Raw genomic sequence first — 19,067 nt, 5'->3', positions numbered from 1 at the left:
TTTCCTTTACTGTTTGCTCAATATACAGATTGAATAGCATCGGGGATAGGCTACAACCCTTTCTCACTCCCTTCCCAACGACTGCTTCCCTTTCATGCCCCTCGACTCTTATAAGTGCCATCTGGTTTCTGTACAATTTGTAAATAGTATTTCGCTCTCTGTATTTTACGCCTGCCCCTTCAGAGTTTGAAAGAGAGTATTCCAATCAACATTGTCGAAAGCTTTCTCTCAGTGTACAAATGCTAGAAACGTAGTTTTACCTTTCCATAATCTATTTTCTACGGAATCCAAACTGATCTTCCCCGAGGTCGGCTTCATCCAGTTTTTCCATTCGTCTGTAAATAATTCGTGTTAGTATTTTGCAGCCGTGGCTTATTAAACTGATAGTTCGGTAATTTTCACATCTGTCAACACCTGCTTTCTTTGGGATTGGAATTATTATATTCTTCTTGAAGCCTGAGGGTATTTCGTCTGTCTCCTACATCTTGCTCACCAGATGGTAGAGTCTTCTTAGGCCTGGCTCTCCCAAGGCTGTCTGCAGTTCTCTACTCTAGTTGTCTACTCCCGGGGCCTTGTTTCGACTTAGGTCATTTAGTGCTCTGTCAAACTCTTCAGGCAGTATCATATCTCCTATTTCATCTTCATCTACATTCTCTTCCATTTCTATAATATTGTTCTCAAGAACATCGCCCTTGTATAGACCCTCTATATACTCCTTCCACCTTCCTGCATTCCCTACTTTGCTCAGAACTGGGTTTCCATCTGAGTTCTTGATATTCATGCAAATGGTTGTCTTTTCTCCCAAGGACTCTTTAATTTTCCTGTAGGCAGTCTCTATCCTACCCCTAGTGATTTGCGCCTCTACATACTTACATTTGTCCTCTAGCCATCCTTGCTTAGCCATTTTGCACTTCCTGCCGATCTCATTTTTGAGAAGTTTGTATTCCTTGTGTCCTGCTTCATTTACTGCGCCGGCCAGAGTGGCCGTGCGGTTCTGCGCGCTACAGTTCGGAGCCGAGCGACCGCTACGGTCGCAGGTTCGAATCCTGCGTCGGGCATGGATGTGTGTGATGTCCTTAGGTTAGTTATGTTTAATTAGTTCTACTTCTAGGCGACTGATGACCTCAGACGTTAAGTCGCATAGTGCTCAGAGCCAATTTTTTTTTCATTTACTGCATTTTTATATTTTCTCCTTTCATCAATTAAATTCAAGATCTATTCTGTTACCCAAGGATGTCTATTAGCCCTCGTCTTCTTACCTACTTGATCCTCTGCTACCTTCACTACTTCATCTCTCAAAGCTACCCATTCTTCTTCTACTGTATTTCTTTCCCCCATTCTTGTCAATCGTTCCCTAATGCTCTCCCTGAAGCTCTCTACAACCTCTGGTTCTTTCAGTTTATCCAGGTCCCATCTCCTCAGATTCCCACCTTTTTGCTGTTTCTTCAGTTTTAATCTACAGTTCATAACCAATAGATTGTGGTCAGAGTCCACATCTGCCCCTGGAAATGTCTTACGATTTAAAACCTGGTTCCTGAATCTCTGTCTTACCATTATATAATCTATCTGAGACCTTCCAGTGTCTCCATGCCTCTTCTATGTATACAACCTCCTTTTATGATTCTTGAACCAAGTGTTAACTATGATTAAGTTATGCTCTGTGCATACCAGACGGCTTCCTCTTTCATTCCTTCCTCCCATTCCATATTCACCTACTACGATTCCGTCTCTTCCTTTTCCTAATATCGAGTTCCAATCACCCATGACTATTAAATTTTCGTCTCCCTCCACTATCTGAATAATTTCTTTTATCTTATCATACATTTCATCAACATCTTCGTCATCTGCGCAGCTAGTTGGCATGTGGTAGGCGTAGGCTTCGTATCTATCTTGGCTACAATAATGCGTTCACTATGCTGTTTGTGGTAGCTTACCCGCATTTCTATTTTCCTATTCATTATTAAACCTACTCCTGCATTACACCTATTTGATTTTGTATTTATAACCCTGTATTCATCTGACCAGCAGTCTTGTTCCTCCTGCCACCGAACTTCACTAATTTCCGCTATATCTAACTTTAACCTATCCATTTCCCTTTTTTAAATTTTCTAACCTACCTGCCCGATTAAGGATCTGACATTCCTCGCTCCGATCCGTAGAACGCCAGTTCTCTTTCTCCTGACAACAACGTCCTCCTGAGTAGTCGCCGCCCGGAGATCCGAATGGGGGACTGTTTTACCTCTGGAATATTTTACCCAAGAGGACGCCATCATCATTTAACCATACAGTAAAGCTGCATGCCCTCGGAAAAAATTACGGCTGTAATTTCCCCTTGCTTCCAACCGTTCGCAGTACCAGCACAGCAAAGCCTTTTTGGTTAGTGTTACAAAGCCACATCAGTCAATCATCCGGACTGTTGCCCCTGCAACTACTGAAAAGGCTGCTGCCCCTCTTCAGGAACCACATGTTTGTCTGGCCTCTCAACAGATACCCCTCCGTTGTGGTTGCACCTACGGTACGGCCATCTGTATCGCTGAGGCACGCAAGCCTCCCCACCAACGGCAAGGTCTATGGTTCATGGGGGAAGGGGGTCGGGGATATTGACGGTAGGCTCGTGAAATGGTCGTACGGGAAAATCCCCACTTCATCGCTACCTTGATCATGCTGTGTCCCATCGCTCGTGCGCGTCTTATAACACCATGTTCAAACTCACTTAAACCTTGATTACCAGCCATTGTAGCAGCAGTAACCGGGTTTAACAACTGCGTTAGACTGCATTGGCGTTACCGACCGCAGCGCCGTATTCTGCCTGTTTAAATATGTCTGTATTTGAATACGCATGCCTTTACCAGTTTCTTTGGTGCTTCAGTGCACTACATTTGAAAATGATAGTTTCATAATAGGCATTCCCGAATATATGTTACTTACGTGAAAAAACTGGAGGCAGATTCAAGTGCGTCTGCGCAAACTGGGAGCGTCGTAATGGTGATGCGACACACATCTGTGACAAGTGGCGTGCCATTGTTGTTGTGGCAGAGCTACTCGCGCCGCGCGCCACTGTGGGAGAGGCGAGATGGGGACCGGGAAAACAGTCCTCGCTTATGATCCTTTCGGCACCACGCACGTGGACAAAGGTAGTCTCGGGCGTCCGATAAATATTGCCTTACTACAGAACCTTATTGTCACCGAGTAGCGTTTCGTTTTTCCCCATTTCGGTCTTTTTTCATTAGTACATTATATTTTTCAATTATTTATTTCCGTATAGTTTTGTTGTTTGGTTGCGTTATTGTTTTTCCTTTTTCAAGAACAATGGACAATTCAATGATTGGTGAACCATTAGACATTGAGATTATACCTAGTGGCTCCACAATGTCTTCAAACCGCAATAAGGCACAGAAGATTCATCGTGAGAATAGTGAAATCGGAAGTAATATTATAAAATCATCTGGTTCAAGAAACAAGGCAAGAAATTTTAAATCTTACACAGTTAAATAAGGTTGTCTAAGTGCTGCCTATTATGCTGGTGTGAATGTACAATCTGTTACAAAAATTCTAAATCTGGGAAATTCCACAGATGTATTCCCTTTGTGTTCAGTATATGAAATATGTAAGTTTCATTGTGATTACTTCAATGTGATGTAATGAGAGTGCATGGGGGCATCACATCTTCGCTGTAAGCTAGAAACAATCGATAAACACCCACAAATGACAATGTTTTATTGGCGTATAGTGACGAGAAACTTCATTGGATACAAAAATGAAGGATGTGGTCGATATTATTCCGAAAATATGAGTGTCCTGAAAGAGTCAGCTGATATAATATATTTAATTTGCTGAAATGTATTACTAAAAAAGACACGACAATCTTTTTCGAATGACGAAAACTCTTTCATTCACGAGGCACACCTGACTAGCTTCTGCTTTCCTGTCGCGTCGTGTTGTGCGGTGGATCAATGGTTTGCTTCTCTCAATAGTAACTATTTTATTCGGGAGTCACACATTGTCAGTTTGACAGGACAAGGCGAGTAACCAGCGTCTCACATTTGCGCGTCACTCCGGCTGAATGATAAGCTCGTTGGTACCTTCATATTGCTCATATGAAGCACAGGAAGAAAAGCCTACGGCAAATTACCATTCTAGTCGTTCCCTATTAAAAATACGATGGGTTACGAGGATTCCGCCGAAACCTGAACAGAATCGGCGATTTATCTTTGCCTGAATTGTTTACTTTTTCTAATTTGAAGAAGCATCGTCATTTATGAGTAACGGCTCTACTACTCTTGTTAACACGTTTAATTGTGCTTCTTTTGTCAAAACATAGTATAATTTCCACAAAATCATCTTGCTGAAGCTTTTGCGGCAGAATTCTCAAACAGTGTCTCATTAAACAAGCAAATGGTGACCAGAAAGGTCAATAGCTTACAGAAAACCTCATTGTGTCGGTTTCCAGTGAGAAGAAATATCATGTTTATTTCCATGTTAGCAAATTCTCTTTTCACTAGATGTCGGTGACTCATAATAATTACTGGTTTGAAAATAAAATAAAAAGTATAGATACTACTATATCACCATAGATAAGAAAGTTTCGTGTGTTAATGCTTTGGCAAAATACTCTCCTCCTAGTGTGCTATAATGTGCCAAAATCTCATTCCGATATCTCGACCGATTTAGGAGATATGAGTGACGTTACGAATATTTCATTCTCGCGCGTGCGAACAGGAGTGAATATGCTACATACAATCCTTTTTCTAGAGATCAAAGACAGATAGAGACCTTCTCCCAAGTCTAAAGAAAAATTCAATACGTCAGCTAAATTTTGGTATGCAGTAATATACACCAAACGCAAAATCGTAGCGATCCCTAATTTTCATTGCAGACTTTTCTAATTTTGAGCAATGTCTTACTTAAAGACGTATATCGCTGTAAATATAACAATTAGAGAGATGATGGGCACTTCACCGTGAAGCTGACATATAAAGCTAGAAGTAACATCAAAATCAAATATATTTACCGGATAGTTTCTTCAAAGTAGTTCGAGAAAGATTACAGGGTGCACACTTCGCTTCTGTCAGCGCGCGTAGCACTTCACTTGGCACGTGCTATACGCGTCTCAAATTGCACTTAGCCTTACCTCGGCCAGCACTCCAGAATCGGAGCTCTGCAACATTTTCACAAAGCTTTCAGCCAGGGTGGGTTTCAGCGATCATTCACTACTATTGGATAAAAAGTGCTATAGTGGTTGTCGCGAAGGCAGGCAGGTCATCTGTATCATTTACAATATTTCCTGTTAATGACAATTTCAAATATTAGCAAAAACTTCAAAAAAAGTCACACATCTTTATGTTGGAGTACTTTCCAAAAGAAAATTCTTAGCAGTCCTTACGATAAAACGAAAAAATAACTTTACAAGAGCTCGTAAAGATATCTAGTTTTTTACTTCAGTCTGAGGAAAAAGTCAGAAACACTAACATATTTACACTCAAAAAATGCAGGAAGGTTCTCAAAGTTTATAAATACATCTAATACATATACTACCGTGAAAATGTAGAACTATTCAGATATAAAAAAAAAAAATACCGTAAGAGGTGTGAAACGTCTCACATGGGTGACAAAAATCGCCGTCCCTGACGAATCTGCGTTGTGTTTGACCCTGTAAAAGCTTCCGGAGAGAAAGTTGTTAAGAAAAGTATAAAGTTAATTTTAGTAACATGTGAGACGTAATTACTGCTTCGTGTCACTTACGAGCGCCACTCTTTACGAGTGACTCCATACGTGACAGCGCGCAAGGACGCGCTAGCCGCCTCAAGGATTCCTGTTCTGACCCTCACGTCAATAGTACCGAGAATATTCCTTAATTACTGAAGACATTGTACATGCAGCTGTAACAAAATCTTCGTCACTGCACCCACCACTCAAAACAACACTATACAGGTGTGCAGTTTACCTCTAGTTTCTTTTAGGCCATTTTTCCCTCATGGATGTCTGATGATGGATAAATTCCGAAATGTGCCATATGAACAAGAAAAGTCGTTCCTTACCTAACGTTTGACTTTCACCATTGCGCCCACTCAGCCTGAATGCAAAAGTACTGATTGTTTCAAATTCAAGTTTGACATCAGATAACAAATGGCAAAGGAAATATTTTTTTCTTGTGATATAATTATAAATGGACAATTTTCAGATTTTGTTACCCTTTACTTGTACCATGAAACCTTGCTTCTTGCCAAATTTCATGATTCTAGGTCAACGGGAAGTACCCTACAGGTTTCGATGAGTGAGTTTGCGAGTACCAAAATATGTTACGTAAATGGACGTACCTTTTGATTTCATTGACTTAGAAGCTAACGTTTATTATACCGTTAAGGGACCACAGACATAGTATGTGACATAAATTTCAACTTGACACGTCGGTCCATTACCGAGAAAACTGGGTCGTAACAGACAGATAGACAATCTTGATATCAAAAACTGAAAAAAAGTCTTGTGATATAACAACAAGTTGATAGCTTTCGGATTTTTCCCTTTGGTTATACTGTGAAATCTTGCTTCTTGGCAAATTTCATGATTCTAGGTCAACGGGAAGTACCCTATAGCTTTTGATGAGTGAGTTTGCGAGTATCAAAATATGTGACGTAAGTAGCCGCATCTTTTGATTTCATTGTCTTAGAAGCTTCAATATTTTACACCGCCAAGGGACCATAGACCTCAGCATGTGACATAAATTTTAACTTGAAATCTCTACCTGTTCCTGAGAAAAAGGTGTCTTAACTGTCGGACAGACAAATATATAGACAGAGGTGGACAACAAAGTGATCCTATATGGGTTCCGTTTTTACTGGTTGGGGTAAGGAACCCTAAAAAGCCGTTATGTACTCCATTTCTGTGTTTGTAGATATAAGTTTCCGTCGTTTTATAAGACGGGCAGTTTCCGCATAAGCTCAGTTTTACCGTTCATTACTGGGTTAAGCGATATGACGCTATGTTGACGTTCCGCCTCCTCTGAACATATCACCGTTTGATGGCGAAGTCCTTTTCCGTTATTTTTCAGTGTGGGTCCACTTTAATGCTACCGAGCGTTATCATATGACCAGAGAGGAATCTCCCTGATTGACTTGTCTCTATCGAGGCACGTTGCAGTTCATTCATCTGAGGCTGTTAAAAAAGTTAAGCTTCTGCAGCAGTCTTGGATCACGCTCGTGTACCTGGCTGTTGTGCGTAGACGGTGACAAAAAAAAAATTTAATTTCACGAACAATGAGAGAGGCTTACGTCGGGTGATTCTAAGGGAATTAAATTAGGAAATGAGACACTTAAAGTAGTAAAGGAGTTTTGCTATTTGGGGAGCAAAATGACTGATGATGGTAGAAGTAGAGAGGATATAAAATGTAGACCGGCAATGGCAAGGAAAGCGTTTCTGAAGAAGAGAAATTTGTTAACATCGAGTATAGATTTAAGTGTAAGGAAGTCGTTTCTGAAAGTATTTTTATGGAGTGTAGCCATGTATGGAAGTGAAACATTGACGATTAACAGGTTGGACAAGAAGAGAATAGAAGCTTTCAAAATGTGGTGCTACAGAAGAATGCTGAAGATTAGATGGGTAGATCACGTAACTAATGAGGAGGTATTGAATAGGATTGGGGAGAAGAGGAGTTTGTGGCACAACTTGACAAGAAGAAGGGACCGGTTGGTGGGCATCAAGGGATCACAAATTTAGCATTGGAGGCCAGCGTGGAGGGTAAAAATCGTAGAGGGAGACCAAGAGATGAATACACTAAGCAGATTCAGAAGGATGTAGGTTGCGGTAAGTACTGGGAGATGAAAAAGCTTGCACAGGACAGCTTGCATCAAACCAGTCTCAGGACTGAAGACCACAACAACAAAAGAGGCTGTAGTGGTGCCGGCCGGTGTGGCCGAGCGGTTCTAGACACTACAGTCCGGAACCGCGCGACCACTCCGGTCGCAGGTTCGGATCTTGCCTCGGGCATGGATGTGTGTGATGTCCTTAGGTTAGTTAGGTTTAAGTAGTTCTAAGTTCTAGGGGACTGATGACCTCAGATGTTAAGTCCCATAGTGCTCGGAGCCATTTTTTTATTTTGAGCTGTAGTGGTAGTACAGCAACATCGACGGACAATTAAAAGCGCTTCTGTGGTGTACTATTCAACTTAGGCTCATTCCATCCATATTTGTAATATAGGTAGTAACTGATACAGTTTGTAGCTAACTCTCAAACCAGGATGAATTAGCAAATATATGATGTGCTGAACATCTGAGACAAGATACAGACTGTAACCTGTATCATTAGTGTTAAGGACAGGGTTCGTACCAGTAGTGCTACTCAAGTATGCCTTATCGACCTGCCTAAGCTTGAGGTTAGAGAAATTGCAGTGAGAAGTTGAAGCTTACGTAGCACCCAACTCACGAAAGACAAGTATCTGGATTCGATTCCCGGTCCGGCAAAAATCTTTTGCTTCTTACTCCAGGACGTCAGGGCAACGTACAGGCCCCTGTTTTCCACTGATATCCCATCACATCGCTGTCACAATTCGCTTCTCTCTCAGCTTCTTTCCGCAGAGCGCCCGTTCTACTAGGCTTACACCACAGCTCTGTCTGCGCATCACTCCCTCTTCTCTCCGTCATTTGTTTTCCTGTTAGTCCTGTTCCCTGTTGTGACATTACTAATTTTCTCGGTTTACCAACTATTGTACTTTTCAGGCAAAAAGATCGTTGGCATCTACGCTCTTCAGCGACCAGCGCTGGTTGTCAGGGACCCAGACCTGGTGCGAACCGTGCTGGTGAAGGACTTCCAGGCGTTCCAAGACCGCGGTGTCACCATGGACAAGAGGGACCCCATCAACAGGCACCTCTTCGCCTTGACTGGAAACGAGTGGAAGAGGCTGAGGGTCAAGCTCACTCCCACCTTCACTTCAGGGAAGCTCAAGATGATGTTCTCTGTAAGTTTACCTAAAGCTAGAGCGTTTCTCGATTCAAAGTGACGTTCAGATTCTGTTTACTATACAGAGATTAGCCACTTAATACCGAAATAAATTTCTACTTGAATGAAAAAATAAAAGAAATCATACTTTGTAACCATTAATGAAGCGTTATAGAGTAGATAAGGTCAGTTATACCTGTTAGGTACAACTTGGTATGTCGTAAACTTGCTGCAACAGGCATTCAAGAAATTAACACGTAGATCATTTAGTAAAATATTTTTAATTTAACATTTCGACGGTACGTTGATAGGATTTCCATGATCAAAAATGAAGAATACGTGGAGGCATGCATTTTAAATGATTATGTATAATACAGGGTGCTTCAAAGAGACTGAGCCGCGCGGAGTAGCCGTGCGGTGTGGAGCGCCTTACCACGGTTCGCGCGGCTCGCCTCGTCGGAGGTTCGAGTCCTCTCTCGGGCATGGGTGTGTGTGTTTCCCTTAGCGTAAGACGGTTTAAGTTAGATTAAGTAATATGTAAGTCTTGGGACCGATGATCTCAGCGGTTTGGTCCCATAGGAAATTACCATAAATTTCCAAAAAAATTCAAAGAGAATGACCTGATTTCAAAATTCCATATTTATTGATAAAAACATACTAAAAATGGGATCAGTTTCAAAATGCTCACAAAATCTTAAAGTTATAGCTATGCTGTTAGAAATGTTCTGAGCGTCCACCAGCAGCTGCACGAACAACATCTAGACGATGGCTAAAATTCGTCATAACTTTACACAATGTACCTGCTTTCACTGAAACTGTGGCGGCTGTTAGTCTGTCCTTCACTTCTTCTACGCCACGAAGTAAAGGGGAGATAAACACACTTTCCTTCACGTATCACCACAAGAAAAAATTCGCATGGGGTCACGTCTGGCGATCTTGGACGCCAGGAATGCAGGGCAGTGTCTCGGAGTCCCGTGCCCCCTGTCCAGCTTTGGTGCAGAGTGTCATTGAGAAAGTAACGTACTTTATTGTGACAGTGTTGTGCAGCTCCATCCAGTCGGAAAATGAAGTCATCGGAGCCCTCCTGAAGGGGTAGAAAAAAAACAATTTTACAGCATTTGAAGATAGTTCAACATGGTTAGAGCGCTTGGGACCCCGAGATACTGCCCCGCTTTCGTGGCCTTCAAAACCGCCAGACACGAGAATTTTTTCTTGTGGGGATACATGAAGGAAAGTGTGTTCATCTCACGTTTACCTCGAGACGTAGAAGAAGTGAAGAGAATAACAGCCGCCATAACTTCTGTAAAAGCAGACACACTGTGTACAGTTTATGAAGAATTTAGCTATAGTCTAGATATTGTTCGTGCTGTTGCTGGAGGACACATAGAGCATTTGTAATAGCATAGCTAACACTTCAAGATTTTGTATTTTGCAACTGTTCCCGTGTTTGTAGTATGTTTTTATCAGTAAATATGGAGATTTGTCATCAGTCCATTCCTTTTGAAACACCCGGTACGATTTCACAAAATTCGTGAAAATCTCGGAAACAGTGTATTGTCTTGTTTAGAGACAGATGAACATTACACTTGCTACACACAAATGCTGTCTGTTTTTACAAGTTGGTCTTTTACAGTTTTGCCTTGTGTCTTTAACGTGAGGCCAATGACATATTACATCAGACCAGGCAAACTTATCTGGAACCGGTTTTGTTGAACGCTGATGCTTCTTGCGTAGGGATGATTGGAGAGTATCTCTGCTATTTTGGATTTGAATTCTTGTTAAGCATTTTGTTCGTAACTGAGAGTTTTGAAACTGTCGTAGTCCCTCTCCTCAGTTGGTACAGGAGCTTTGAAATCTTAAATTGTATTTCGTGGAGCATAAAACTCCAGGGATCCATTGCTAATAAAAGAAAAGCTTCAGGGTATTGGCAATTCATAAAGTTTGCATAACGCAATAAAAGCGAAATGTAATCAGTCAAAACAGTGTTGATGCCGTACAATACAACATGATTTACTGGTAACTTGTAGTGCAAATGGTTCAAATGGCTCTGAGCACTATGGGACTTAACCTCTAAGGTCATCAGTCCCCTAGGACTTAGCACTAATTAAACCTAACTAACCTAAGGACATCACACACATCCATGCCCGAGGCAGGATTCGAACCTGCGACCGTAGCGGTCGCGCGGATCCAGACTGTACCGCCTAGAACCGCTCGGCCACCCCGGCCGGCGGGAACTTGTAGTGAATTTAAGTATGCATATGTAAATAATGAACACAATTGGTCACTGGAGTATTCTGGTGGTACAGATCAACGGAAAGATCTGCTTTGACTTCAGTTGATTTCATCTCCTGCACACTGACACAAGAGTTCACAAACGCCTAATGGTACATATTTTACACAAACAGTATTTTCGAATTAGCTTACACCTACAACTAGTTTAATAAATCAAACTGTGATTTGCATCACGTCACAAATACTATAGAACATATAAATAATTTTCAGAAATGAACTTTCCTCTTTATCTAGCTGTAATGATGTAAACAATGACAATAATTACTCGTGTTTGTGCCGTGTGCAAACACGCGAACAGCAAGTCGCTCTAGAAGTATTCGAAACGCTCAGGAGAGGGAAGCTCATGTCAGTGACGGTGTTAGGTTCGTGTTGATCTACAAATACCATCAATGGCGCTCCATTTATTAGCGTCGCTATGGTATGACACGAATTCGGGACGCTCGGCGTTAAAGGGTTAATAGTAATTAATGACCGTGCAAACTTCATATGGATAGATGTGATCAACCTTTCTCGTTTGAACTAGGAAAATTCAGAGAGCGAAAAAACTTCCACCCCACCACACATTTGACTTTAAGCGTTGTAACATACGTTCGTTAGTGTTTGAAGCAAGGGTAACGATAGTTGTTTGGGTGGTTTCTCTGTGACAACCCTGATGTTATGTCAGCTTAAAAGTCAAATGAGGTATGTTTTTAACTGATCTGTTTTACCTTATATCCAGTGATGATGGTCTATGACCGAAACCAGTAGATGACATATATGTCAAATAAAATAGCTGACAGTGAAAATGAATTTTCTAAAGTACTAAATGGCTGTTGGTTCTCACCTGATGAAAACCTCAAATAACAGCTGTGACCGTGTGCCAAGCGTCGCTTCCAAATTTCTGTTGTAACATAGGCTGATTATACTGCAATTTCATAATTGTAGGAAGCACATACTTTATAAAAAATGGTTCAAATGGCTCTGAGCACTATGGGACTCAACTGCTGTGGTCATAAGTCCCCTAGAACTTAGAACTACTTAAACCTAACTAACCTAAGGACAGCACACAACACCCAGCCATCACGAGGCAGAGAAAATCCCTGACCCCGCCGGGAATCGAACCCGGGAACCCGGGCGTGGGAAGCGAGAACGCTACCGCACGACCACGAGATGCGGGCACATGCTTTATATTCAGTAATTCTGATGAACGACATTTGCAGTTATAGTCACCATTTATTAGACAACAGTTTTATCCTAACAATATTTCAGGCCACTCTCATACTCGCCTTTGCCTTTACAATCCCACTTCACTGAGATTAGCGCCATTCTTCAACTACTTCTTCTTTGGCCCTGCAGCCCTTGATAGGCCTTGGCCTCCTCAGCGATCACCCTCCACACAGCCCTCTTCTCTGCTTTTCTCATCCATCCTCTCATCTCCGTCGTGATAAGGTCAGCCAACACGTTATCCAGCCATCTAGCTCTGGGTCGGCCTTCTGACGGAGGACAATCTGTCTATCGCTAATGGTTTGGGCGTCCTGTCATGTGTCATCCTCTCCATATGCCCTAACCAGCTATTCTTTGAGATTCAACAAATTTCCCTAGATCCTTCTCTTTTATAAGCTATTGTATTTCAAGGTTGTACCTTACTCTCCAGCTCTGTCACTCTCACGGGCTCATAAATTTTTCGCGGGACTTTCCTTTCAAATTCATTTCTTAAAATTACCCCATGAAAAGTTCTGAAGTTTAGATGAGTCTCCTGTAGAACAACTACTCTTTTAATCATTGCAGCGATAGTTGTAAATCTTGAACACTCGAAGCAATCAAATGCGAAAGAAACTTCCTTAGACCTAATGACTTATCATTACTCTCGTTTTACCCTGAATTAATGTTCTTCATCTCATCGCACTTTCACTTCTTACTAGTGTTCCCAAGTGTCAAGACTTTCACAGAATGACCCAATTTTCACAGGCGTCATGACTGGTCCCACAAAAGCCATCCGTTGAAGACCCGACTTTTGGAAACTGCTAAAATTTCAAATGCAGTGCGTATTCAGATGAGTAAAACTCGAGAGCATCAAAGTTCTGGACGTGTCATTGGTACTATCCAAGAGAGTCAGAATACCGTGTGCTAGGACGTCCCGATAGCCAATGAACTGAAGGGACAACTCAGCGCATGTCCGGACTGTATGTTCTGTGTTGTGTACTGCTTTGTAAACAACGGCTAGTAGAGGTGGGCTACAGTGTGTTGCGGTAACTATCGTCGAACGAAAGCTGGACAGTAACAGAAATGATTAGACTCAGCAAGTTAACACAGGAAACGGAAGATTTTCTCAACTCATATCTCTCCAAGCGTACAAAGACTCTTTACAAATAATGACGAAAGAAATTGGACTCAGCCATCTCAATAACGACAAGAATGAGGTTCTCTGAACAACAGCACGAACTGTGGTGTCTAAGCTGTGGTTGGGTGGCGTCTGCATAACATCATGTAGCGGTTGGGTGGCGTCTGCATAACATCATGTAGTGGTATGGCTCCAAGGCTGCTGCCAGCTATCCTACATATCATGGCAGCAGTGGGCGTTCATGATACAGAGCTGCTGGAGGCGTAGCTCACCCGGCGTGCTCCAATGGATCCTTCAGATCCCGCACGACCGCTATCAACCTTTCAATTCTGTTGCCAACATTGACGCCCTTGGGATGGTATCGATATGTGATGTCACATTCTGAAACCACTCTGCTGTGTGAGGTCCATTGCTGTGTTATGACCGCCCCGCTGCCGTTTTGTCACACCTTCTTCAGTTCATCCACTCCTAAATCCTATTGGCTGGCCTCGTGAGTAGCCACGAATTCTCTTAGTACCAAGTTTTTACAGTTAAAGTGCAGCTACTCACGGAGGTGCAGCGTGGGGTGTAACTATCGTATGGCAGCGGAAGTTGGTAGATATGCTAATCAGTTAACGTGCGACCCATTAGTTCCAATTTTGGCCACCAGGTGCAAATCTGACGCTGTGAATGCAAGATAGCCGTATAGAAATGTTCACAAATGTAATGGGTTAGGAGCAGCATGTGGGGAGAAAGGTCAAACGAGTGAGAATGGCATAATGTTGATTTTATTATGAACCAGCCTGCATGGGAACAGTGGTTTCCACAAAGTTGCGGTCTTCCAAAACGGGAATCACAGGCTGTACAAAGAGGTCTTCGCGGCATCCTTACCGCACTCGTCGGCAATATTCTGCGACCCATTTTGTTGACCTTCATAGCAGGCAATCATGGGCCTATATTTCAGCAAAATAATTCGCGTCCCCACACAGAGAGAATTTCTACTTCATGTTTTCGCGCTTACCAAACCCTACTGTGGCCAGCAAGGTCACCAGATCTCACCCCAACTAAGACCATTTGGAGCATTCTGGGGATGGTCCTTCAGCCAGCTAGGAGTATTGACGATCTAATGCGCCAATTGGAGAGCATTTAGTACTAGCCCCACAAAAGGACACCCAGCATCTCTGTCAACCAATTCCAAGCCGAATAACTGTTTTATAAGGGTCAGAGGTGGACCGACATGTTACTGACTTGTTCACTTTGTGAAGCTCTTTCTCTTGAATAAACCATTCAATTTTTCTGAAATTGTAATAATTTGATTCACCATACATGTACTTCACATCTACCAATTTCCGTCCCATTTGGATAATTCCTTCGTCGTTTTTAAAATTTTTCTTTTTATGGGTGTAAATCAGATGATGCTGAGGGAATTAGCTTAGCAAATAAGCAGTTCAGACAAGAAGAGACTACAAGCTTTTGAAATGTGGTCCTACAGAAGACTGCTAAAGATCAGATTGGTAAATTGAGTAAGTGATGAGGAGGTACTGAATCGAATGGGGAAAAAAGATACTTACGGCACAATTTGACCAAAAGACAGGATCAGTTGATAGGATACCTCCTGCGGCGAGAACCTATCCTCAGTTTCGTAATGGAATGTGGGGATCAAAAATCGTAGCAGAAGGCCAGGGATACTTGTTCGGAGATTAAGAGGCTTGCACAGAATATAGTAGCATGGTGAGCTGCATAAAATAGGTCTTCGGACTGATTACCACAACACCAACAACAGCATCATCTTAGCACACGCATTATTATTCACTGTCAACCCTCTTTCCCCTAAAAACCGTGTTTTTAATTTCGCTCGCATGAAACTGATTGCAGACTATGACAGACTGTGGCCGCGAGCTGGTGTCGGTGCTGGAGAAGACAGCAGCCAAGGGCGAGGCGGAAGAGATGCGCGAACTGGTGGCGCGCTACACCACTGACGTCATCGCTTCCGTCGCCTTCGGCATCAACGCCAACTGCCTGCAGAACCCGGACTCCGAGTTCCGCCAGTGGGGCCGCAAGATCTTCGAGCCGTCCTTCACCAAGACGATCACCATCATCGCTCACTTCCTCGCCCCAGCACTGGGCAAGCTTCTCAAGTAAGAAACTTAATACTCCGACGTAACCACCCTTTGGTGTCCGGTGGGAAGTACGTTAAGTACAGCCGTCACTTTCCCCCTTCCTCCTTCCAATTGTGAATGGTTCACAGGGAGAACCGTTGCTGGTAAGCTTCCGAGTTAGCTCTCATGTCTGACTTTTATGTTCACGATCTTCTCTCGAGATATACACAGTTGGAAGCAATACACTCGAAGAAAAAAAAGTAGCAAGGCACCACGAAGGACCTATCCAAATGGGGCGGAAATCGGTAAATGTGATTTACATGTACAGACATAACAAATAATTACAATTTGCATGAAAACTGGGTGATTTATTCAAAACAAAGCGCTTCACAAACTGAGTAAGTCAATAACACGTTGATCCACCTCTGACCCTCATACAACCAGTTATTCGGCTTGGCACTGATTGATAGTGTTGCTGGATGTACTCCTGAGGGATATCGTACCAAATTCTGACCAACTGGTGCGTTAGATCGTCAAAATCTCTAGTTGGTTAAAGGGTCAGGCCTCTAATGCTCCAAACGTTCTCAACTGGGTAGAGGTCTGGCGACCCTGCTGGCCCTGTAGGGTTTATGAAGATGATATCTGTGATGCCATCGGTGATCCTGCATCTCTCTTAGAATGAAACGATAATTAAATCAATACCCTAAGCTGTCGACAGACGTTGATATACATCAACTGGGACAGTTGAAAATGTGGTCCCCGACCGGGACTCGAACCCAGGATCTCCTGCTTACATGGCAGATGCTCTATTCATCTGAGCCACTGAGGGCACAGAGGATACTGCGACTGCACGGATTTATCCCTTGCACACTCCCCGTGAGACCCACATTGCAAACGTAATATCCGCACATTACATTCGTAGTGCCCCTGCCCAATACACTCATTACTCGCGGCAGACAATCTTACAGAGTCCTGTAAGAGTTCGAGCAATGCTTGTGCATCCAGCACAGAAGAAGAAGGTCAATGGCCGGTTAGCCTTAAATATATGAAGATGGTATCTGTTCTTTCGGACATGACCTTCTTCTTCTGTGCTGGATGCACACGCATTGCCCGAACTCTTACAGGACTCGGTAAGATTGTCTGCCACGAGTAATGAGTGTAACGGGCAGGGGCACTACGAATGTAGTATGCGGATATTACGTTTGCAATGTGGGTCTCACGGGGAGTGTGCAAGGGATAAATCCGTGCAGTCGCAGTATCCTCTGTGCCCTCAGTGGCTCAGATGGATAGAGCATCTGCCATGTAAGCAGGAGATCCTGGGTTCGAGTCCCGGTCGGGGAACACATTTTCAACTGTCCCAGTTGATGTATATCAACGGCTGTCGACAGCTTGGTTTCTTGGTTTACTTATCATTTCAATGTAGCGTTTGGCAAGCACGAAGGCAAGCAGTAGAAACTCCTGCCGTGTGCGGCCGGGCATTATCTTGCTGAAACTTAAGCCTAGGATGAATCGTAATGAAAGGTAACAAAACAGAGAGTAAAATCTTTTTGATATACCGCCATAATGTACGGGTTCTGCGAATGATAAGCAAAGGGATCATGCTATTAAAGAAATTGAACCGCAGACCATCGCTCCTGGTTGTCCGACTGTATGGTAGGCGACAATCAGCTTGGTACCCCAACGCTGTCCAGGGTGTCTGCAGGCACATCTTCGGCCTGGAATCACTTTGAATGGAGTAGAATTGCCTTCAGTGATGAGCCCTGATGACCAACGAAGAGGTGGCTGGAGTCATTGCAGACAACAGTGAGATTCCAAAATGACAGTGGCTCGTCATACGGCCTGACAACCAGGAGTGATGGTCTGGGTTGACATTTGCTTTCGTAGCAGGACCCCTTTGGTTGTCATCCGCGGTACCCTTACAGCACAGCGGTAGACTGACGATATTTTACGTCTCGTTTCGTTACCCTCCATGGTAAGCCATTCTGGGCTTACATTTCAGCAAGATAAAGCCCGCCCGCACACTGGGAGAGTTCCTGCTGTTTGTCTTCGTGCTTGCCAAACCCTACCTTAGCCAGCAAGGTCGCCGGATCTCCTCCCAATTGAGAACGTTTGCAGCAGTATTGGCAGAGCCGTCCAGCCATCTCGTGATTTTGACGATTTAAAGATCCAATTGGACTGAATTTGGCACGATATCCTTCCGGAAGACATCCAACAACTCTGTCAACCAGTGCCAAGCCGAATAACTACTGTATAAGAGCTAAAGGTGGACTATCGTGTTAACGTGTTATTGATTTCTTCCGTTTGTAAAGCTCTTTCTCTTGAACAAATTATCCAAATTTTTGAAATTTTAATCACTTGTTTGTCTGTACATGTACATCATATCCACTGATTGCCGTCCTGTTCGATAAGCCATTTGCGGTGCGTCCTTTTTGTTTTGTCTAAGACTGTATACTGACTGACTCTTCTAGGAACGTACGCTCTCGGAATTTTACGAGTAAACCACTCCGTGGTCTCCTACAATGTCTCCCACTGATGGATGAGCATCTCCGTGACGCTTTCGTTCTTACTACATGAGCCTATAGCGAAACTCGCTACTATCCTTTGGATCTTCTCTATTTCCACTGTCACTCCCATTCCAGACTGACGAACAGTGTTCAACTATAGATTGAAGGGGTTTTTTGTAAGTTACCCCCTTTGTGGATGAACTACACTTTCTGAGAATTTTTCCAATAAATCTCTTCCAGCACCTAAGTCACTTGAGATTTTATGTGGTCGTTCCTCTTTAAATCACTCCGAACACTAACTCCCAGGAAGACCTGCATTTCGCTACAATCTTCCTACAGTAGCGACTTCGTTTGCCGAAACTCTTCATCTCAGTCACACAGTTGGTCTGTTATAACGTGCGCTGTTGTTTTGTTCATTAGGCGACAGTGCGGAATTGTAACGAATGCCTTCCGGAAGTTATGGAACACGGCTCAGTTTGGGCGCCTGTATCTACTGATTTTTGGGTGTCATGGATGGGCGGCTGCGTTACACACGATAGTTAATGTTGGAATCCTTATTGATTCCTATATAGCAGGTTTTCGGTCCCCAGAAATATCAAAACATAAGAGCGTAAAGCAAGTTCCAGAATTCTACGTCAGACTGTCAAGATTTATGTGTGTCTATTCGACTACCCTTCTAGCAAGGAAAGGTCCTCAACGGTGCGATCGACTTTCGGAAACTATCTATACGATGATGTAGGTTAATATCCCACGTATCACACACTACAGCCATTCACTGTGGCAGGTCCTCGCTTGCGACTAATTGAGGAAAAAAATCCGGAATTTTGTGCGACACTCAATAGTGTTAAAGAAATGGCAGTATGCAGTGTGGTTGCGTGGTGTAATGGATAGGATGACAGCTATAAATGCAGAAGGTTGGGGACTCGAATCTCAGCAGGTGGA

General features: G+C 43.1%; 1 protein-coding gene across 1 annotated transcript in view; it reads left to right on the top strand.

The window, feature by feature from the left end:
- LOC124798832 (cytochrome P450 6k1-like) overlaps positions 1 to 19,067 on the top strand; it is a 52,604-nt gene that overhangs the window by 9,346 nt on the left and 24,191 nt on the right. Inside the window, exons 2-3 of the mRNA XM_047262362.1 lie at positions 8,712 to 8,950; positions 15,398 to 15,660. Of these exons, the coding sequence (XP_047118318.1) occupies positions 8,712 to 8,950; positions 15,398 to 15,660 (502 nt within the window). The remainder of the gene's footprint in view (positions 1 to 8,711; positions 8,951 to 15,397; positions 15,661 to 19,067) is intronic.

The sequence above is a fragment of the Schistocerca piceifrons genome, chromosome 5, assembly GCF_021461385.2.
Source record: "Schistocerca piceifrons isolate TAMUIC-IGC-003096 chromosome 5, iqSchPice1.1, whole genome shotgun sequence".
NCBI classification, from domain to species: domain Eukaryota; kingdom Metazoa; phylum Arthropoda; class Insecta; order Orthoptera; family Acrididae; genus Schistocerca; species Schistocerca piceifrons.
This window is presented reverse-complemented; position numbering and strand designations above follow the sequence as displayed.